The sequence below is a fragment of the Typopeltis vanoorti genome, chromosome 6 (assembly GCF_054136105.1).
Source record: "Typopeltis vanoorti isolate ZY-2024b chromosome 6, IOZ_Tvanoo_1.0, whole genome shotgun sequence".
Lineage (NCBI taxonomy): Eukaryota > Metazoa > Arthropoda > Arachnida > Uropygi > Thelyphonidae > Typopeltis > Typopeltis vanoorti.
The window spans coordinates 103,118,194-103,141,930 of record NC_143554.1 but is presented as its reverse complement, the minus strand read 5'-3'; the positions used below and the strand labels follow the sequence as shown (position 1 = coordinate 103,141,930).

At 35.5% G+C, this 23,737-nt stretch overlaps 1 protein-coding gene across 2 annotated transcripts in view; it reads right to left on the bottom strand.

Annotated features, from left to right (window-relative positions):
- Window positions 1-23,507, bottom strand: part of LOC150105766 (nudC domain-containing protein 2-like) — a 39,273-nt gene extending 15,766 nt beyond the window's left edge. For both annotated transcript variants that reach the window (XM_090393562.1, XM_090393563.1), the window contains exons 1-2: window positions 23,149-23,507; window positions 19,526-19,574 (exon numbers count right to left, since the gene is read on the bottom strand). In XM_090393562.1, coding sequence (XP_090249688.1) covers window positions 19,526-19,574; window positions 23,149-23,334 — 235 coding nt within the window. In that variant the 5' untranslated portion in view covers window positions 23,335-23,507. The remainder of the gene's footprint in view (window positions 1-19,525; window positions 19,575-23,148) is intronic.
- Window positions 23,508-23,737: the final 230 nt, after the last annotated feature.

Here is a 23,737-nt window from a genome sequence, read left to right as displayed (position 1 = left end):
TATTTTCATAACTCTTTTTCATCTGAGACTTCATACAATTACAATATTTAGCCGTAAACCAGAATCCTGATTTCAAATAATAATGAAATTAGTTATTTTCAAAAGTCTGTCATAATTCTGTTTAAAAAACATGCAACAATAATTCTTTAAAATAAGAAGGCAAGCACACTCACATATACAAGGACAGCTATTTGAAAAATATATTCCAAACAGATTATGTGCAGTGGAAAAGCAATAACAGCACAGAAATATAAACTCTCAAAAGTTTTTGCATTGTTGTTGTTGTTGTCATTATTATTATTATTATTATTATTATTATTATTCGGGCCTCCATGGAGTCAAAAGATTCATTGCAGGAGGTCCTTCCTAGAAAACACAAAGTCTATCAAGACTCATCGCGGGAGTCCCTCCTAGGAAACAGAAAATCTATCATACCACTCCTTAAACTCACTGACAGTTCTCACTCTCACCTCTCCTCTATAAAAGAAGATCTTATTGCAAAAATGTGTAAAGAACAAATGTGATATTTTATATCTACAGGAGACACACAAAGGACCTCAACAAGCCAGACCTAAAATTGCTGGAATGAAGCTCATTAAAGAAATACCACATGAAAAATATGGAAGTGATATTTTCACCAGAAAGAAGATTCAGTTAACCACAAGCCAAAATAACATAGAAATCTTTGGAATAGATCTGGATAACATCAATGTTTTCTCAGTATAAAAACCACCTAGTATAACATTTGCTCTTTTGAAATTACCCAGTATTTGACACAAAGGAAACCTGTTATTACTATAGGCAACATCAATAGTCATAGCATACAGTGGGGTTATACACCCTCTGTCCAAAAAGAAACTGAACTTTTCGAAAATAGAAGAAATTGGTGGCGCCACCTGTTGTATCTTTTTGTTATTGAAAGTGGCAACCTTCATTAGTCTCGTATCAACTGTTTATGACATTTGTTTCATTAGAAGCCAAGTTATAGTGCCAAGAGTGTAGTGTGTTTTAACTAACGGTTGGAAAATGAGTTTCAAACAGAGAGCTGCGATTGACTTTTGTGTTAAAATTGGTAAAAGTTTTACCGAAATGCATCAAATGCTTCAAAAAGCATACAGTGATGAATGCTTATCCCGTACCTAAGTTTACGAGTGGTTTAAGTGATTTCAAAGTGGTCGTGAGACAGTTGAGGACGACGAAAAGTGGGGCTTCCAAAAACTGGACTGAGCAAAGTTAACATCCAAAAAGTGCATGATTTCATCAAAGATAACCCGAAATTGTCCATGAGATTGATTGAAGATGAATTGGGGATTCTAAAATCAACTGTGCACAACATTTTGACCGAGAGTTTGGGTCTTCGTAAACTGAATTCACGATTTGTTCCCCACAAGTTGACCGACGACCTAAAAATGTATTGAATTGAACACTGCAAGGACCTCATTAAAAACCACTCGTAAGGACTCAAACTTCCTTGAAACATGGTGTTTTGAGTATAAGCCTGAAACAAAGCGCCAGAGTGCTTAGTGGAGACCACCAGAAGAGGGGCATCCGAAAAAGAGTCGCTTGGAGAAGTCAAAAGTAAAGACAATGCTAAATTATTTCTACAGTTCCATGGGCATTATCCGCAAAGAATTCGTTCCGCCTGGCCAAACGGTCAATGGTGAGTTTTTTATATAAGTTTTGAAGCGATTGATAGCGAGAATTCGTCACATACAGCATGAATATTGTGACGACCAACCGTTCATCAAAACACACTGTCACTATAACTCAGCTTCTAATGAAACAAATGTCATAAACAGTTGATACAACACTAATGAAGGTTGTTGCTTTTGATGACAAAAAAGATAAAACAGGTGGTGGCACTAGTTTCTTCTATTTTTGAAAAGTTCGGTTTCTTTTTGGACAGAGGGTGTAGTGAAACAAATCAGGATGGAGAGTTAGTCGAACAGTGGGCTGAAAGTAATCAAATGAATCTTATACACGATCCTAAACAGCCATCATCATTTAACAGTGGAAGGTGGAAAAGAGGATATAACCCAGACCTTGGATTTGTTAGTAACAGAATAGCTAATCCGTGCACACTAAACAGGTACTTGCACCAGTCCTAAGTTCACAACATAGACCTATAATGCTACAATTTTTTCCACCAGTCTGACTTAAGGAGATCCCACTTAGAAGATGCTTTAATTTTAAAAAAAAGCTGACTGGGAACAGTTCTCCAGAGAATTAGACATAAACTTGTCCAACATTTCACCCACACCAGAAAATTATGGAAAGTTCATCAAAGACGATCTGCTACTAGGCACATCCCAAGAAGTTGTAGAACATGTTATATTCCAGGTTTTACAGAACACAATATGGAAATATATGAAAGGTATTGTGATCTATATGATAGAGATCCATTTTCATCAGAAACAATTGACGCAGGAGATGAACTTATTGAAGCACTGTCTGAAAAAAGAAGTCAACAATGGGCAGAGAAAATTAAAAGCTTAGATATGAAACACAGTAGCAGGAAAGCCTGGCTTTTACTCAAAAAATTATATGGTGACCCCAACAGCAGCAACCAAAGTTAATATAAATGCAAACCAAATTGCAATTCAGCTATCTCTGAATGGTGAACCAAGTACCAAAGTTAAAATACCTAAAGATTACATTAAAAAAAGTTAGGGATTCAGAAAATAATCTCGTGGAAGAACCATTTACTATGGTCAGATGACCAGGAAAAGCTGCTGGTATAGATGATATCAGAAATGAGATACTAAGAAATCTGGGAGAAAAGGCAAAGGAGTGGTTGTTAGAATTTTTCAACTTTTGTTGGAAATTTGCTAAAATGCCTAGCATATGGAGGCAAACGAAAGTAATACCTATCCTGAAACCGGGTAAACCTGCTGAAAATCCAAAGAGCTACAGGCCTATAGCTCTCCTATGCACAATGCTGAAGCTGTATGAGAGGTTAATCTTGAACAGACTAAGCCCAGAAATAGAGAAAACATTGATAAAAGAACAGGAAGGATATAGACCAGGAAGATCATGCACTGGACAGGTATTAAACTTAATACAGTTTATTGAGGATGGCTTTGAAAGGGGGTTAGCAACAAGAGCTGTATTTATAGATTTGACAACAGCATATGACACACACTAAATCTTAGAAAGCTTATAGTCAAAATTTACAACATGACAAACAGCTATCGGTTAGTGGAGGTATGATCGCTGCTATTCAGCAGGAGATTCTTTGTCGATTTTCAAGGAAAAAAAGAGCAGATGGCATATCCAGAAAAATCGTCTACCTCAGGGAAGTGTGCTCTCTCCCCTCCTCTTCAATATAAACTAACGACCAACCTATAAACCCACACACTCAAGAACCTTCTTATATGCAGATGACCAGGCAATAGCTTATCAAGCAAAATCCTTTGATAAAATTGAGAAGCTCACACAAGAACTAGAAACCTTACAGTTTACTATAAAGAAAACCAACTGAAACCAAATCCCAGTAAAACTCAAATGTGTCTTTTCCATCTTAATAAAAGGGAGACAAGGAGAGAGTTGAATATAGAATGGAATGGCTTCAAATTGGTCAATTATCAAAATCCAACTTACCTAGGTGTCACACTAGATAGGACCTTAAATTATAAGCAACACATAGAGAAGACAGCAGCTAAAATTCAAACATGTAATAATATCCTGCGCCAATTAACATCATCTCGGTGGGGGTGCAAGTCCACAAGTACTACACATCTCTGCACTGGCACTTTGCTTTTCCACAGCCAAGTATGCTAGTTTTGTATGGAAAAGATCATCACATGTCAAAATTATTGACAAGGTTCTTAATGAAACGTGCCGGCACATTACCAGCTGCCTTAAGCCTACAAAAATTGACCATCTATACTCACTGTCTGGTATACCTCCTCATATCAGAAGAACAACAGAGTAGATATGAGCAGAAACAACAACTAAATGATGAACAGCATCCTTTGTATGGACATGTGAGGCTAAATTCAAGGAAAAGTTTTATTCACTCAATGGAACTGTTGGTTGATTCCATAAAAGCTACAAGGACAACAATGTGGCAAGAAAAATCTCCAGAGGCTCTGAACTTAAACAAATCTCTTCCATCTGGCTTACATCTAGACTGGCAAAGATGGAAGACATTGAATACTTCGTTCCGGAATGGGCAGATCAAAGTAGAATATGGCCAGTTGGGGCTACATAGACAATGACAGCTGCTCATGTGGTGAAACACAAACCATCATCATCATCATCAAATTCCTGCCATGTATCCTCAAGGAGTGTACAGGATATGACAGTACTACATGAAAAAATTACATCATTACTAACTTCCTATCTACAATTTTCCTCCAAATCAGTCTGTTACTTGTCAACACTCCAACATTATCAGATCTTATATTTCTATCTTCTAAGGCACTTTGTACCGTATCAATCCACCTATATCTTGGTCTTCCTCTGGGTCGTTTTCCTGCCAACCTGGCAGAGAACACTTGTTTTGCTAATCTTTCCTCTCCCATTCTATTTAAGTGACCATACCATCTGAGATTAGCTCTGCTAACGCATTCCTGGATGCTGACAATGTCAAGTTCTTTCCTAATATCCTCATTTTTAATATGATATTGCCATTGATGCCATCTGTTCACGCCTCTAATCTTTCTCAGGACTCTCATATCTGCGGTCTCTAGTCTTTGGTCAAGTGTTTTACTTCTGACCCAGCTCTCAGATCCATAAGTTAAAATTGGTTTGAACACAGTCTTGTATACAGCTAATTTAGTGTTCCGACTAATTTCTTTCTTATTCCATATGAATTTATTCAATTGACTTCCCACGATACCAGCTTTGCTGATTCTGTTGTCTATTTCTATATTTAGTTTACCATCTTCAGTAAAAATTGTGCCTAAGTAGCTGAAATGTTTTACTTGTTCCACAGGTTCTCTATTCACAACACAGTTGACATTTTCAATGATTCTGCCTATTTTCATTGTCTGTCTTTTTATTGCTGACCTTCATACCATATCTATTACAACAGCTATTCAATTTAGTCAGAGAATCTTGCAGACTTGTAGCGGATTTATTTAGAAGTATAACATCATCCGCATAAAGCAAAGAGCTGACATTAACATCTCCAATTTTGATATCAGGTTTAATACCACTTTCCTTCATAATGTGATCCATATAGATAACGAATAACAGAGGGGATAATGTACATCCTTGTCTCACACCAGATTTAACATTAAACCATCTTCCTGTACTTCCTTCAATTCTAACTGCTGACTCACAACTCAAATAAAGACTAAGTATTGCTTGATATAATGCCACATTGACACCATATAACTGCAGCGTATTGAATAGCTTCTCTCTTGGCACCTTGTCATATGCCTTTTCCAAATCGAAAAAACTTAAATACAGATCTTTGTTATATTCCCATGCTTTCTCGACTATTTGTCGTAAAGTGAAGATCTGATCTTGACAGCCTTTATTTGGCCTGAATCCAGCTTGTCCTTCACCAAGCTTTTCTTCCACAGTACTTCTCAACCGTTTCTCAAGTATATTTGCATAGATCTTGCCAGGAACACTCAGTAGGGAAATACCTCTGTAATTCTCACATTCAGTTTTATTTCCCTTTTTATATATGGGTACTATGAGAGCTCTACTCCAATCATCGGGAATTCGTCCCTCTGTCCAGGCTTTCTGAACTATGCAGTGCAGCCACTGTAAGACTCTTATACCACCATACTTCAACATTTCTGGTCGAATATCATCTACTCCTGCTGCCTTTCCACATTTCAAGCCTTTGATGGCTTTTTCTACTTCAAGTATGGATATGTATTCCTGACTGCATGCCTGGTCAGTGTTTTTTATCACTGTGCTGTCATCACTGCTTGTTTCATTTAGCAGTTTTTCAAAGTAATTACTCCATACTTCAAGGATATCTTTTTCTCCTGTTTTCATTTCACCTTTATCATCTCTAATTCCTTTTACAGCACTCTTTCCTCCATTCCTAAGCTTCTTCAACAACCTCCAGAATATTTTGCCACCTTCTTGATATTTATTTTCTATATTCTTGCCAAAGTCCTCCCATGACTTTTGTTTAGCTAGTTTTACACACTGTTTAGCTTTCTTACATTTGTCTCTGTATTCTGTAAGAGTAAAAACTGACTTATTTGCCAGGAACTTTTGATATGCTTTCTTCTTTTCCTTCACTGCCTCTTTAACTTCCTGTGTCCACTAGGGAGTTCTGATTTTTTTTATCTTTGCACACAACCTCACCACATGCCTCTCTGGCAGAATCAATCAATGTTTCCTTCAGAGTTTGCCACTGAATCTCCAAGGTTTGATTCCTGTTCTCAAACTCTTTCATTTTCTTTTCAATAATATTTCTGTATTTTAGTCTACAGTTTCCATCTGAGAGCTGCTCAACTTTTATTCGCTTTAAAACTTTCTTACATGTTATTCTTTTCAATATGAAATTCAATTTTATCCTGCTCAAGACTAAATAGTGATCACTTCCAATTTCAAATCCTCTGTACACTCTGGTGTCCTGCACCAGGGAGAAAACATCACTATCAACAATAACATAGTCAATGAGACTTTTCTTATTCCTAGCCTCTTCTCTCCATGTGAATTTGTGCACATTTTTATGTTGGAACATGGTGTTAGTAATAACCAGTCCATGTCCTGAGCAGAAATCCAACAGATATTTGCCATTATTATTAGCTTTGCTCTTTTCTCCAAATTTTCCCAAAATATTTTTGTATGTCTCACAATCGTTTCCTACTCTACTATTTAGATCCCCAACAAGGACCAACTTTTCCTTTTTCATTGTGTCAGTTGCTTTTTCTAAAGCCTCAAAAAATTCCTCCACTTCTACCTTAGTAGAACCTTCTGTGGGACCATAGGCACAAATAAGTCTCATTGTCCAGTTCCCCATTCTCATATTTGCCCACATTACTCTACTTGAGACTGACTGCCATTCAAGAAGATTAGCCTCATATTTTGTGTTGAATACTATGGCTACTCCTTCTTTTCCTTGATTGTTATTGCCTGAATTGCCTGAAACACAAACCATGGATCGTCTTATGCAATGCTGTCTAATAGACATTAATAATATATGTACCCGAGAAGATTTAATGCAGTGTAATGAAACAGCTTTAAAGTATATTAATTACTGGATGAGTGAAATTTGACATTTTATGTTATTTGTGTGATATTTTATGCAAGTGGAATTTTTGTCTCATAATGTATGGTTTTAATCCATATTCTTTTAATGTATATTTCTTTAAACGTATGCTTTTAATCACTTATATGTATGCTCTTATATTTTCTGTAGTTCTCACACGAAATAAATAAAATCATGCAATGCATTCCACGATTCAACTCACCCTCTTGCTCACAGCTTCCTTTTGTAACTTCCAGGATGTCCCCTTGTCATCACTCCTTCTCACTATTCAACCAAGCGAAAGAACTCCCCAGTGTATTGTTGTTATTACTACAAAAGACATCTTCTACTTGACAGAGAGAGAACAATGTGTTCTTTGATTCAAAGAAAGCAAACAATGCTTATTCAACTCAAGTGTTTCTATCAATTCTGATTTTATAAAATGCCACCTGATTAAAGTTGCAAAATAAAATTCAAATTCATGTTTTATGCCAAGAGAATGCTGAGAGAAAAGGTGACCAAAATGCTATAATTATATGATGTAAATTAATGTGTACCCTTTTCTCACACATGTTAAATCAGGTGTGAGAAAAGGGTACACATTATCTCTGCTGTCGTTCATTATCTATATGGATCACATTATGAAGGAAAGTGGCAATAAACCTGATATTAAAATTGAAGATATTCATCTCAGCTTTCTACTTTAGGCTGAACAATGTTATACGCCTAAATAAATCTAGTATAAGTTTGCAGAATTCCCTTACTAAGCTGAATAACTGCTATAATAAAATTGTATGAAAATCAGCAATCAAAAAGAGAAAGACTATGAAAATGGACAGGAACATTGAAAACATCAACTGCATCCTGAATGGAGAACCTACAATAAGTAAAATTTTCAGCTTTTAGACACAAGTTGTGGTGAAAATGGAAAATTAAATAATAGATAATCACAGGATTGACAAAACTAGTAAAGAAAGTTCTGTTCTGTGAGGTTTAATTTATTATGTCTATTTTATTTAATTTGTTAAAATAAGCTTATATACTCAATGCTCTAGATGCTCTAGATGAGCTATACAAGCTCATCTAGAGCATGTTTTTAACATCAATGCTTATGCATGAATCAAACCAACAGCCTGTTGGTTGGAGAGCAGGTATGTTCACTGAAGTATATTTTTGTGGTGCACATTCTTGGTTCCTTAAAATTCTCATTCACAAAGATCAAAATTTTTCTTGCTTTCACTTCTTGAAATATGCATACAACTGTGCATATTTCATAGTTGCATGCATACAACTATGAAAGAAGGAAGGGTTTTACTATCTCAGCAGATATGCAAAATGTCAAATTACCCTCAGTGTTATTTTTCAGAGATATCTCCACAGATTAAGATTCTTTTTAAAGAATAATAAAAAAAAAAAAAAAATCAGCTAACACCTTATTCCCATAAGGCTGTTTTAGCCCTATCTAACTTTTGGAGACTGAGTGGGTAGTTCAATCTCCACTAGTATCCAATCAGAGATAGCCAGCCCAAGGCTATCAATTAAGCAGCATGCAGTGAAGAGAGAGATGGCTCAACAAGTACCACCATCTCATGGTCCCTAACACAATACATATAATGTGGGTTCTACGGTTGATTTTGTTGAGTTTACGAGACGAAAAACCCAAGTTTCCGGGAGAAAAAACCTACTTGCCCATGCCAGAAATCAACTAACTCAGAAACCGGTTGAAAAAAGGCTTAGAAAATTTTCCTCTAGTTGGACTAGATTCAAAAGCAAGTCTTCTTCGTGCGGTCAAGCACTGTGGTGTGCAAACGCCACATCCACTTAGCTACACAGGCTCTCTTAAAGGATGCAATGGATTACTCAGCTATATGACATAATTAAATAAATTTAATGGCTAAAGCTGAGAGATACCAAAATAGAAAAATACTATTTATTATTTGAGTACACAATTAGTTTCATCTTCTTAGAAGACCTCATCGGGTGCATAACATGAAAAGAGAAAGAGAAAATATACATCAATAAATCAACTTGCAAACATGTTGCTAACATTTGAAGGCATTCTGGATGTCCTGATATTGTTGGGCATGTTCATACAGACATGATCTTGTGTACTCCAAAGCTAGATAGCTGAAGAGTGACAATCAGATATTATGCAACCGTCTGTCTGATGTAATTAATACCGCAAGAACAAGGTATGCTATAAACTCCAGAGTATTTGTAGAAAGGATGGCTATCTTTCGGTGATCTTATAAACTTTTGAATGGTCTCAATAGGTTTGAAGGTTACTCTGATATTATATTGTTTTAGAAGAAGAGCTAATTTTCTGGATATGGCAATAACAAATGGAAATGTTATAGAGCTGATGTATTGGTTTTCATCTCGTTGTCTTTGCAGTATGTCACTAAAGAGAATCTTGTTGATGATTCTTGTAGGGTAGCCATTTAGGGATAGATCTTTGGATATTTTCATTAATTCTTCTTGTAGGTCGCCAGGGTCTGTGGTACACTGTATAGCTCTTTATTTGAGCATATGGATAATGCTGAGTTTCTGGGATGTGTGGTGGGATGAGTCTATGTTGTTCTCAACACAGATCCTACTCACAAAAACCATCTTGATACCAATGAACTATTACGTGATATGACCAACTGGCCTGTGGACTTAATCAAAAAACTAAAATCTATGCATCCGTTAACTCCAAGACTATATGGTGTTCCAAAAATCCATAAAGAAGGCACACCATTACGTCCAATAGTAGATGGCATCCATTCCCCTACTCACAGACTATCAAAATATCTAGCCAAAATGTTATAAGAACACATTCACAACACAGATTCTTATATCAAGAACTCCCAACATTTCTTGGAGAAATTAAAAAATATCAGTTTCTCTGAAGATAATATTATGGCTAGCCTGGATGTCACATCTCTGTTCACAAATATCCCAGTTTCAGAAGTCATCGACATCTTAGAAAACTTGTTCCCACCAAACATCACCAAGTTGTTCAAGCATTACTTAACTTCAAATTATTTTACATGGCAAAAAACCTACTACAAACAACTCACTGGATTAGCCAGTAGCCTTCTCTCTCCTTCTTGTGCCGACCTATTCTTAGAAAATCTAGAAACTCAAATTTTATCCCAAAACTTTTATCCCGTCAACATACCTAAACCAACCATATGGTTTAGGTATGTTGACGACATCTTCATCATTTGGAATCACAAAAAAGAATTAATAGATTATCTAAACAAAATGAATTGCTTCCACAACACCATCAAGTTCACATTGGAACTAGAAAAAGATAATAAACTTCCATTCTTAGACGTCCTTATTAAGAAACAAACTGACAATAGCATCAACCCGTCAGTATATAGAAAACCTACTAACACTGGACGCTACCTCCATTTCAACTCGTCTCATATCCCAGAAACTCAGCATTATCCATATGCTCAAAAAAAGAGCTATACAGTGTATACCACAGATCCTGGTGACCTACAAGAAAAATTAATGAAAATATCCAAAGATCTATCCCTAAATAGCTACCCTACAAGAATCATCAACAAGATTCTCTTTAGTGACATACCGCAAAGACAACGAGATGAAAACCAATACATCAGCTCTTTAACAATTCCATTTATTAGTGCCATATCCAGAAAATTAGGTCTTCTTCTAAAACCATATAATATCAGAGTAACCTTCAAACCTACTGAGACCATTCAAAAGTTTGTAAAATCACCGAAAGATAGCCATCCTTTCTACAAATACTCTGGAGTTTATAGCATATCTTGTTCTTGCAGTATTAATTACATTGGACAGACATCTAGAAGTTTTGATACAAAGAAAGAACACATAGTCTATATAAGGAATAACAGACAGGATATATCAGGCCTTTCTTCACACTTTGCCTCTACCAACCATAATATTGAATGGGATATGAGTCATATGCCCTACATAGAAGACAACTACCATTCCAGAACATTTAAAGAAGCTGCTACAGTCGCCCGTTCAACAGGTAACTTAAATAAGAATCAAGGCCTAATCTTACCAGATATATGGAAAACTCTAATCAGATCAGCACTTCTTTTACTTTTCTATCCAAACTTTGTTCCATATTCAGTACAGTACACCTATTTTGGTTGGATGGAGAAATCCATTGAGTTGTATATGTCAAAACATATGAGAGACTAGAACCAGCAAGCTATCTAATCACATTCTTAATTTTGCTCAACCTAATGATGAAGACTGTCACTTATTCAGTGATGTGGAACAAATCACAAAACTTTTTAGATGCTACAATGAGCTGGAGATAATTGTGGAATCAACAGAAATTGTCCAGCCCATCTGAATACTAACCTTAGTTCAACTTATCTGATTGTCACTCTTCAGCTATCCAGCTTTGGAGTACAGAGATCATGTCTGCATGAACATACCCAACAATACCATGGCATCTAGAATGCCTTCTGTTACAATACATTTGCAAGTTAATTTATAGCTGTTGTTCTCTTGTAATATCTATTTTTGTATTTCTCTAACATGAAAATGTTATGTACATGATGAAGTCTTCTAAGAGGATGAAACTAGTTGTGCACTCAAATAATAAATAGTATTTTTCTATTTTGGTATCTCTCATCTAGTCATTAATATTTAATTATATATGATGATATATGCAAAAATTTTAATAACAAATGTGTCTTGACATAAAATAATTCTTACTATTTCAGACAGAATTTGCACTCAGAATCCAAAATTTATATTAAAAAATGATATGTGAAAGTATATCAAATATATGGAGGCTGTTCAATAAGTTATGACTATATTTATACAGAAAACAGATTACCTTTAATCGTCATAATTTACATGGTCTTTTTCGAAGTAACTACCGTGAGATTCGATGCATTTGTCCCAATGTTGCGTCCACTTCTTAAACACATGTGAAAGTCCGTTTTTTGAGAGGTCTTTCAAAACTGCCTCCGCAGCTTTTACACATGCTTTGTTGCTTTTGAAATGGTGGCCTCAGTGGTTTCTTGAGCTGAAGAAACAGCCAGAAATCGCACGGTGTGAGATCAGGACTGTATGGAGGGTGTGGTAGGATATCTATGTTGTTCTTCTGCAAAACGTCCACTACACAACCAGCAATATGTGGCCTTGCATTATCGTGGTGCAATAAGAAGCCATTCTTCAGCAATGGATGCTTCCTTTTGACGTGCTGTACCATTGTCCGTAAAACATCCGCATAGTATGAGCCATTTACAGTATTCCCATTTACAGTATTCCACAGTGTGTTGGTAAACAATGCCTTCGTAGTCAAAAAAACATTATGGTCATAACTTTACCAGCCGATTTTACAGTTTTTGCTTTCTTGGGGGTAGGCGAAGATGGATGCTTCCATTCATTGTAGGGTCATAGTGATACAACCAAGCTTCATCTGCTGTAATGATGCGTTTTAAGAAGTTGTCGCCTTCTTGTTCCAGTCTTTCTTTCCATTCTGTGCACACATCCACTAAATGCTACATTTGCTCCGGTGTCAGGAGTTTGGGAATCCATCGGGCTCAAACACGCTTCAGTCCCAAATGTTCAGCCATGACTGAGTGAACACTTCCCACAAAAATATTCAAGACAACATGCAGTTGGCATACTTCTAATTCTGCAATCCTCCTTGATGATAATCGCTGCTGTGTTGATCATTGTCTCTGTGATGGATGTTGAAGGTCTTCCCTCATGTTCAAGATCTTCCACATTTTGCCTTCCTTCCTTCCTTAAAAGTTTTATGCCAACAAAAAACACTTGCCCTTGACATTGCTTCATCGTGGAAAGCTTTGCGTATCATGTTAAAAGTGTCCGATGCTGATTTTTGCAAATGCACACAAAATTTAATCGCATGACACTGTTTCAAGGACGCTTCTGTTTCGATGACTGGTCACAGCTTGTAGGTGCACCGAAACAAGCTTGCGTTTAGTCACGTGACACGCTGACACATCAGCCCATATATGCCATCTATCAACCTCTTTTGTTAATACAGGCAGCAACATTTCTTTATTCCACAGAAATTAATATTGTGATGAGCGGTTTCGCGACAGTAAAATTAGTCTTATTGCTTATTGAACAGCCCTCGTATTTGAGCAATGGTGGTGTAATTTTTTGTTTTATTATTATTATAGCTTATTTATAATATTTATTATTTTATTTGTTTATATTTATTGTTTTTTTCATTTTTGTTATTATTTTTTGCTATTTAAACAAAACAGCAGCAATTAAATCATTATACAACTTACCTTCCACTTAACACATTTAGGTTCAATTTTCTGTTGCTGCCTTCTTCACAAAAATATAATTAATATTATGACAGGGTAGTTAATTTTATCTTCATAATTTGTTTGTCTTTCCAGGTGGGTTAAATATGTATATATCAGGGGTGAATATTTCGTGTGTGTGGTGCAAATCCACGAAATATCAGTATCACCGATATTATATTTTTGCATTTATTCCCGTTAAAGACTCACCCAATTGTTTGCAGACTTCATGCACGATTGCTAAAATTGAACACAATATACTGTACTAATGCTTCATTGTCCTCTTCATGAGGATAATAAAGTATTAGTGCTAAATGAAGAAGGTGCTTTTCGCCACATAAACATTGCATCACATTCGCGTTAATAGCCGGGTGTGCTTTCAAAATGCATACACCTTTGAGCCATTTGAAAAGATGCAAAGAGGGTGCACATGTGCACATCAAATTCTTAGTGTTGTATTATTTTTAAACCACTGAGAAGGTGTGACTAGGTAGGCTTAAATTTTGAGCTCACTCAGCATTTAGCGGCTGTGATTGCTTATTGTGTCAACCAATCCAATTGAATGTTGTCATGATTGCTGGGAAATTACTATATCTGATGGCTTTATTACAAATAGCCGTTACACATGTTTTCTGGAACTGAAAATATGAAAGTGGAGTTAGAAGAAAAGTGCTAATTGTTTTTTTCTTTTGCTTGCGCAGTATAGCATCTGTTGAGGTTGCAAAGTTTTTTAATGGTATAGAGACATTTTTATTCTAGTCTTCGGAACCAACAGACGGTAAAAAATATCTATTTCTGAATAAAAATTAATATTCTGTGTATTATAAGACATTGTTGATCTACAACAAAATACCAGCACATGTGAGATTGATAAGACAGAAGAATTGCTGATACTAAAAAAAAAAAAAAAAAAAACTAATGAATGTAGGATTCCTGAAAGTGTGGATAATTCCGATAATGATCGGATGTTATGTATACCGAGTCTCAGTAAACAAAATAAAATTCTTGGAAAACGGAGCAAAATATACACAAACCAAAGAAATACACATAACATGTGCAACAAATTTTACGAGATGATTTGCTGCTCCATCAAACCATATTTATTCCTGCAATACTTTCTCTCTCTCTCTCATAAGTTTTTTTTTTTTTTTAATTATGTCATCATAAATTCACTTATTCATGTTTAGAATTTATAGGATCGTGCTATTCGCTCTACCCAGCAACTTATAGGACACACATATCACAAATGATAATTATTCGTTTACCATTAATGAAAGTGTTTCTACTCACGCTTATTCCTTCCTATTCTCACTTCTTATAAATGATGGGTCACATATTTTCATCTTTGAGTATTCCAAATATAGCATTCTTTTTCATTGTTGTTTTCTAATCAATCATAAAACAGATTGTTCCCCCACTCTACACATAAGTATTCAAAGTTATCCTGCAATTAATTGCATTGGACCAATTAAGATGTGTGTTGATGCGCTATGCCCCCTCTCAAAACTTTCCTATATCGCTAAAATGCAATCCCACGGTCATGGGCATCTGCAGGGGGAGATAGGGCACTCCCCCCCCTGGGATAGATTAAAAAATTCCACAAATCATAATCATAAAATTGATTGAGATATGTAATCTTACACCCTCGACCCTGGGAACACTTTGTCTGTCTTAAAATTTGATTATGGGTTGGCCTGTTGTGGGGTAGCAATAGAACATGTGTTTTATTGCAGTAATAAAACACGTGTTGTTGTTTTTGGTTCATCTTTTTCTGATTTGTAAACAGTGACTGATTAGTTTGCCCTCTGTCTAGTATGCAGTTACGAGTGAAGTGTGAATTGTAAATTTATAGTGAAACAAATTTAAACAAAAAAAATACATTTTTAAAAGGTAAGTGTATGTAATTTAATATTATTTTACTTGTTAGTTTTATGATTTTTTTTTGTTTTTAAACTGAAATAAATTAATTTAGGATTAATTAATTAGTTGATTTTTAATAAAAATATGCCAGCCAATTTTTTAATATATGAAATTGTGCTAAAAACTATTAATTCTCAATACCTTTTATTTTCCCCAAGAATTCTGAATGGCAAAGAAATGGAGCTAGCTGAGGAATTAGACAAGTACCAGATCGACATAATAGGGGTGACTGAAACAAAAAAGACAAAAACTGGTGAGATCTTTCTGAGCAATAAATACAAAATGTTATATTCAGGCAATGACAATCAAGGAAAAGAAGGAGTAGCCAAAGTATTCAACACAAAATACGAGGCTAATCTTCTTGAATGGCAGTCAGTCTCAAGTAGAGTAATGTGGGCAAATATGAGAATGGGGAACTGGACAATGAGACTTATTTGTGCCTATGGTGACACAGAAGGTTCTACTAAGGTAGAAGTGGAGGAATTTTCTGACACTTTAAAAAAAGCAACTGACACAATGAAAAATGAAAAGTTGGTCCTTGTTGGGGATCTAAATAGCAGAGTAGGAAATGATTGCGAGACATACAAAAATATTTTGGGAAAATTTGGAGAAAAGAGCAAAGCTAATAATAATGGCAAATATCTGTTGGATTTCTGCTCAGGACATGGACTGGTTATTACTAACACCATGTTCCAACATAAAAATGTGCACAAATTCACATGGAGAGAAGAGGCTAGGAATTAGAAAAGTCTCATTGACTATGTTATTGTTGATAGTGATGTTTTCTCCCTGGTGCAGGACACCAGAGTGTACAGAAGGAAAAGAAGGAGTAGCCATAGTATTCAACACAAAATACGAGGCTAATCTTCTTGAATGGCAGTCAGTCTCAAGTAGAGTAATGTGGGCAAATATGAGAATGGGGAACTGGACAATGAGACTTATTTGTGCCTATGGTGACACAGAAGGTTCTACTAAGGTAGAAGTGGAGGAATTTTCTGACACTTTAAAAAAAGCAACTGACACAATGAAAAATGAAAAGTTGGTCCTTGTTGGGGATCTAAATAGCAGAGTAGGAAATGATTGCGAGACATACAAAAATATTTTGGGAAAATTTGGAGAAAAGAGCAAAGCTAATAATAATGGCAAATATCTGTTGGATTTCTGCTCAGGACATGGACTGGTTATTACTAACACCATGTTCCAACATAAAAATGTGCACAAATTCACATGGAGAGAAGAGGCTAGGAATTAGAAAAGTCTCATTGACTATGTTATTGTTGATAGTGATGTTTTCTCCCTGGTGCAGGACACCAGAGTGTACAGAGGATTTGAAATTGGAAGTGATCACTATTTAGTCTTGAGCAGGATAAAATTGAATTTCATATTGAAAAGAATAACATGTAAGAAAGTTTTAAAGCGAATAAAAGTTGAGCAGCTCTCAGATGTGAGCTGTAGACTAAAATACGCAAAGATTATTGAAGGAAAAATGAAAGAGTTTGAGAACAGGAATCAAACCTTGGAGATTCAGTGGCAAACTCTGAAGAAAACATTGATTGATTCTGCCAGAGAGGCATGTGGTGAGGGTGTTTGTAAGGATAAAAAAATCAGAACTCCCTGGTGGACACAGCAGGTTAAAGAGTCTGCAGTGAAGGAAAAGAAGAAAGCATACCAAAAGTTCCTGTCAAATAAGTAAGCTTGTGCTCTTAGAGAATATAGAGACAAATGCAAGAATGCTAAACACTGTAAAACTAGCTAAACAAAAGTCATGGGAGGACTTTGGCAAGAACATAGAAAATAAATATCAAGAAGGTGGCAAAATATTCTGGAGGTTGTTGAAGAAGCTTAGGAATGGGGGAAAGAGTGCTGTAAAAGGAGTTAGAGATGATAAAGGTGACATGAAAACGGGAGAAAAAGATATCCTTTAAGTATGGAGTAATTACTTTGAAAAACTGCTAAATGAAACAAGCAGTGATGACAGTACAGTGGTAAACACTGACCAGGCATGCAGTCAGGAATACATATCCATACTTGAAGTAGAAAAAGCCATCAAAGGCTTGAAATGTGGAAAGGCAGCAGGAGTAGATGATATTCGACCAGAAATGCTGAAGTATGGTGGTATAAGAGTCTTACAGTGGCTGCACAGCATAGTTCAGAAAGCCTGGACAGAGGGACGAATACCCGATGATTGAAGTAGAGCTCTCATAGTACCATTTTTATATAAAAAGGGAAATAAAACTGCATGTGAGAATTACAGAGGTATTTCCCTACTGAGTGTTCCTGGCAAGATCTATGCAAGTATACTTGAGAAACGGTTGAGAAGAATTGTGGAAGAAAAGCTTGGTGAAGAACAAGCTGGATTCAGGCCAAATAGAGGCTGGCAGGATCAGATCTTCACTTTACGACAAATAGTCGAGAAAGCATGGGAATATAACAAAGATCTGTATTTAAGTTTTGTCGATCTGGAAAAGGCATATGACAAGGTGCCAAGAGAGAAGCTATTCAATACGCTGCAGTTATATGGTGTCAACGGGACATTATATCAAGCAATACTTAGTCTTTATTTGAGTTGTAAGTCAGCAGTTAGAATTGAAGAAAGTACAAGAAGATGGTTTAATGTTAAATCTGGTGTGAGACAAGGATGTACATTATCCCCTCTGTTATTCGTTATCTATATGGATCACATTATGAAGGAATGTGGTATTAAACCTGATATCAAAATTGGAGATGTTAATGTCAGCTCTTTGCTTTATGCGGATGATGTTATACTTCTAAATAAATCCGCTACAAGTCTGCAAGATTCTCTGACTAAATTGAATAGCTCTTGTAATAAATATGGTATGAAGGTCAGACAAAGACAATGAAAATAGGCAGAATCATTGAAAATGTCAACTGTGTTGTGAATGGAGAACCTGTGGAACAAGTAAAACATTTCAGCTATTTAGGCACGATTTTTACTGAAGATGGTAAATTAAATATAGAAATAGACAACAGAATCAGCAAAGCTGGTATGGTGGGAAGTCAATTGAATAAATTCATATGGAATAAGAGAGAAATTAGTTGGAACACTAAATTAGCTGTATACAAGACAGTGTTCAAACCAGTTTTAACTTATGGATCTGAGAGCTGGGCCAGAAGTAAAACACATGACCAAAGACTAGAGACCGCAGATATGAGAGTCCTGAGAAAGATTACAGGTGTGAACAGATGGCATCAATGGCAGTATCATATTAAAAACGAGGATATTAGGAAAGAACTTGACATTGTCAGCATCCAGGAATGCATTAGCAGAGCTAATCTCAGGTGGTATGGTCACTTAAACAGAATGGGCGAGGAAAGATTAGCAAAACAAGTGTTCCCTGCCAGGTTGGCAGGAAAACGACCGATAGGAAGACCAAGATATAGGTGGATTGATACAGTACAAAGTGCTTTAGACGATAGAAATATAAGATCTGATAATATTGGAGTGTTGACAAGTAACAGACTGATTTGGAGGAAAATTGTAGATAGGAAATTAATAATGATGTAATTTTTTTCATGTAGTACTATCATATCCTGTACACCCCTTGAGAGTACATGGCAGGAATTTGATGATGATGATGATGATTAAAGATCATTAAAATTGATGCAAAATGAAAATAATGTATTTACAGTTTACATCGACAAATAATTACATAAAAAAAAAGCTAAAAGACATTTATTGATATAATTATTTAATTAAATCAATAATTATAAAAATTTATTCATGTAATTATTTGTCTCCATGCTTCCCCCTTCTAGAAAACATGACAGCACACTCAACCGAAACGATCATGCAACGCCACTGGTGTGTGTGTGTGTGTGTGTGTGTGTGTGTGTGTGTGTGTGTGTGTGTATATATATATATATATATTTCTAACCCATCTGTTGAATATCCTTAGTACAATATCAGTTGATGCATTTAACTGACATTGTAGGTGTTGGGCAAATAATGGTTAGTGTGGGCTTCTCTCAATGGCCAGATAATAATGGAAATATTTTGATTGTGAATGTGTTTTTATTTAATGGCTCTTGAAGATTATTCTATTTGTGTTAATGCTATGAAAGCTTTTCTTCCTTGCATCAGATTTATTATTAATAATAAATAAACAGCTATTAAACTAAAAATACATACCTACTGTCCATGTGCATTCTTCAGCTACTACTGTTCTGCAAAGATTACCCTATTTATAAAGAAAAATAAAATATTTATTTCATCAAGAGTGTACTTACTGTTTTCATAAAAAATATTATGCATTTTCCAAATTTGTATTGATCATATTTTATGAGACTGTACATGTAAGTGTAGACAAACAGCTCTTTCTTCACTTACTTCCTAAAAGTAGCAAATATTAAAAACCTGAAATAAACCAATGTCATTGTGTGTGTGCATTATTGATATTAAGATATATTACCTGATCACAATTACTTAAACAAATAGTAGAATTAGTACAAGATTGTATTTACTATGCATTATTAATATGATTAACATCATGGAGCAATTATCTCACCCAGCATTTTTCAAACTTTTACTACGATTGAACACTTTACAAATCCTGAAATTTCACGGAACACCTTGGTTAGAGTCAAGTATCATCAGTCTTGTATTCAATGTAAAGCTACTTGCACACTATCCCCACAGCAGGCTGTATCGCATCGCAAAAATGCAACAGTGCACACTACAGGCGTGCCGGGCCGCAGTGCATCACGTTGACCTTGATTGTGACCACACATTTCATAGAATAGATACCTCCGAACTTCACTCATGCTCAGAGATGTTCGACAACTGCAGGTGGCTGTCAGCCAGGGGCTGAGTCAAGGCCAGCGCATGCTGGGCTTAATAGCACAATCTACACACAAAGTGAGAAGTGCCTGATTTTCAAACATGTTTGAACTTGTCACAGCATTTAAAACCATTCCAGGCTCATATTAATTTTGATAATTTTTCATGGAACACTTATTCGTGGAACATAGTTTGGGAAATGCAGATCTCACTAATGCCTTCCACATTTCTTCTGGCATGCTTGGCCAAGTGAAGCACACTTCTACTCTTCAAATGATAGTTTAAGGGTTCAAATTCCTCTATGGGCAATAATGTTTGTGAAAGGTTTAGTTGGTAAACAATTTTATCAAGCATGAGACCACTACTCTGCTTATTGGTGGAGTGAAGTGGCTTGAAAAAGTTTCGTGTTTAGTCTCTAGATAAAGGCTTCCAGGTTATCTAATTCTTAGTTTGCCCATGGGACCAGGTTGGTAAAAGCATTATTTGTCCCTAAAAAAGTCAATCCACTAAAAAATCACAATTGTGAAAGGAAGTGTAAAAAATGGTTATAATTATAAATGTTTTTTGCAATTGTTTCTCAACGTTTGTACTTTATTACTTTTGGTTTCGTAACAACATATAATCAGTACTTGCAATGTACATGATATTGAGATGTTAAAATAAACAAGTAGACTGATTGTTTGCTACATTAACTTCTTGATTCTGTGCCATCTCAGAAAACAATAGCCTTTCTAAATACCCAACACCAAACACATTCAAATGCAATCCAACTTTAAACCATTTCTACTTTCCTTAAATTCACTCCATAGATTTACAAACTGAACCTCGGTTGTCTCACACAACTCAACTTATACTTCTGAATAAATCCAGTACAAATCTGCAAGATTCTCTGACTAAACTGAATAACTGTTGTAATAAATTTGGTATGAAAATCAACAATAAAAAGACAAAGACAATGAAAATAGGCAGAAACATTAAAAACATGAACTGCCTGAATGATGAAGCTATAAAACATTTCAGCAATTTAGGCAGAATTTTTAGTGAGGATGACGAATTAATAAAGCTAATTCTGTTGTCTATTTCCATAGACAACAGAATTAGCTTTACTAATTCTGTTGTCTATGGAAATAGACAACAGAATTAGTAAAGCTGGTATGGTAGGTCATCAGCTGAATAAATTTATATGGAATAAAAAATAAATTAGTCAAAACATTAAATTGGCTGTATACAAGACAGTGTTCAAACCAATTTTAACTTATGGATCCAAGAGCTGGATTAGAAATAAAACACTTGATCAAAGACTCGAGATCACAGATATAAGTTCTGAGAAAGATTGGTGGAGTGAAAAGATGCCATCAATGGCAGTATCATATTAAAAATAATAATTTTTGGAAAGAACTTGCCATGGTTAGCATTCACAAACGTGTTAACAAAGCTAATCTTGAATGGTATGGTAGCTTAAACAGAATGGGAGAAGAAAGATTAGCAAAACAAGTATTCTTTACCAGGTTGACTGGAAAAAAACTCAGAGGAAGGCCAAGATGTAGGTGATTGATACAGTAGAAAGTGCCTAAAAGACAGACATAAGATCTGATACAGGTGGAGTTTTGACAGATAAGATCAACTTACAGGAAAATTGTTGATCAGAAGTTAGTAACAGTGTAAATTTTTCATGTAGTACTATCATAATATCCTCTATTTCCCCCCCCCCCCACACACACACACACCAAGGGTACATATTAGGAATTTGATGATGAAATTTATCTACTGCAAAACAAAAAGTGAACAAATTACTAAGGTAAGACCTATCATTGACAAAAACCATGCTGTCCACTATAGAGTATTCCTGTTCAACGATTTTTTAATGCTGCTTTTTAAAAATTTCTCCAATGCCTTAATAACCACACCTGAGATGCTAACTGGCCTATATATTTTTTTTTTTTACTTCTGTCTTGTGCTTCTTTTATGCAATGAACTATTTTGCCTTCTTTTCACTCCCTTGGCATTTTTTTTTTTTTTTCAGAACTGCAGATTAGTGCTACAGAAAGTAATGGGAAAAAAAAATTAGTGGCCACTTCCAATATATCAGCAGTATACTGGAAGTGTACCCAATATATAGGGACTACCTACTAAGCATACTGGTAATTAATTTACGGAATTAACAACGCATATAAAGTAAATTAATTAAAGATAACTTTAATTAATTTACTTTATATGCGTTGTTAATTCCGTAAATTAATTACCAGTATGTCTAACCAACGTATAAGTCTTACTACTAAGCATAGTACAGAAATATTTTGTTACAAGGAGATCAATTATAACAAACCTGCTTAATTTTTTTCTTTAATATTATTATTAAGAGGCCACAAGCGCAATGAAACACTAGATTAAATTTCATCAAATATGTACTGATGGTTACAGTGAATGAGTAAGAAATCGGATGACAGAAATTGGGGATAGTATTTAGTAGGAAATCATCTAAAATCCAGGAAACAGAACAGAATTCGAGGCTATTTGTACTCTTCATTTGTTAATATATTCATAAATGATCGAATTAGATATTTATTTAGAGTAATCTTAATAAATATAAGACTAACCATGAAAGTGGGTTTAATGTTTGTCTGTTTGTTTTTAAAGGTATTTAATATAGACTTCAGAAAGTTAATTAACACTGATTTTGGAATTTAAGTTCAAGAGTCATATTGGTATAATAAAAAATAACCCATTTTGTTTAAATTCTGGACATAAACTGACATTAAAAATCACGAGTGAGTCACGGAAAGTCCGTTGTCGATTTCTAAAAAAAATCCGAGGATTTGTAAGGTGGGCAGAACTTCGCGACATGCTTCTTATTTCAAAAGACCCTGAACAAATTAGTAATGAGCTAAAGGTAAAATGTCAGATTATCTAAGAAACCCTTCTCTGAACCCTAATTCCCCTGAGTGCACCACTGCAACAACTAGATATTTACCTACCTGCAGGATTACAGCACCGCGCACTTTACAGTTTAAACTATGCGGCTTTATGACAATATCAACATCCTTTCCTCTAGTTCCGTCCGGGACATTAATTTCAATAAACACTTCGCATACAGTCTGCCACCAACGGCCCCATGGTGTTTCACAAGCAACAACCCCACTTCGTTCATCAAAATGTGTCATAATTTCCGCTGTGGTAAATATTGAACGAAAATCGATACACCTGAAATTACAAAATTTGGACTCATCAGTATATTTTGAATTATTCCATTTCGAAAATCGGACTCTTTCCCTTTGAATGGTCTTCGTTAAAACAGCAGTCTACGAGACACCGCAGCGGACGCATCGCTACGTAAGTGATCACATCATCTCCGTTCGCAACTGGATGTGACGCCACCGGAAAGTGGGGTGGGGGAGGTGAAATGGTATTACGCAAAATTGACATCAGGGTAACTCGTATAGCTCCTAGTCCCGTACCGAAGAAGACCGGCATGATGGTTGTTGTTACGAAGAATGTTTTTTTTTTTTTTTATTTCAGTGGTGATTAGTGAGTTTTAGATTTTGTGAATCTTCTTTGATAGCGAGC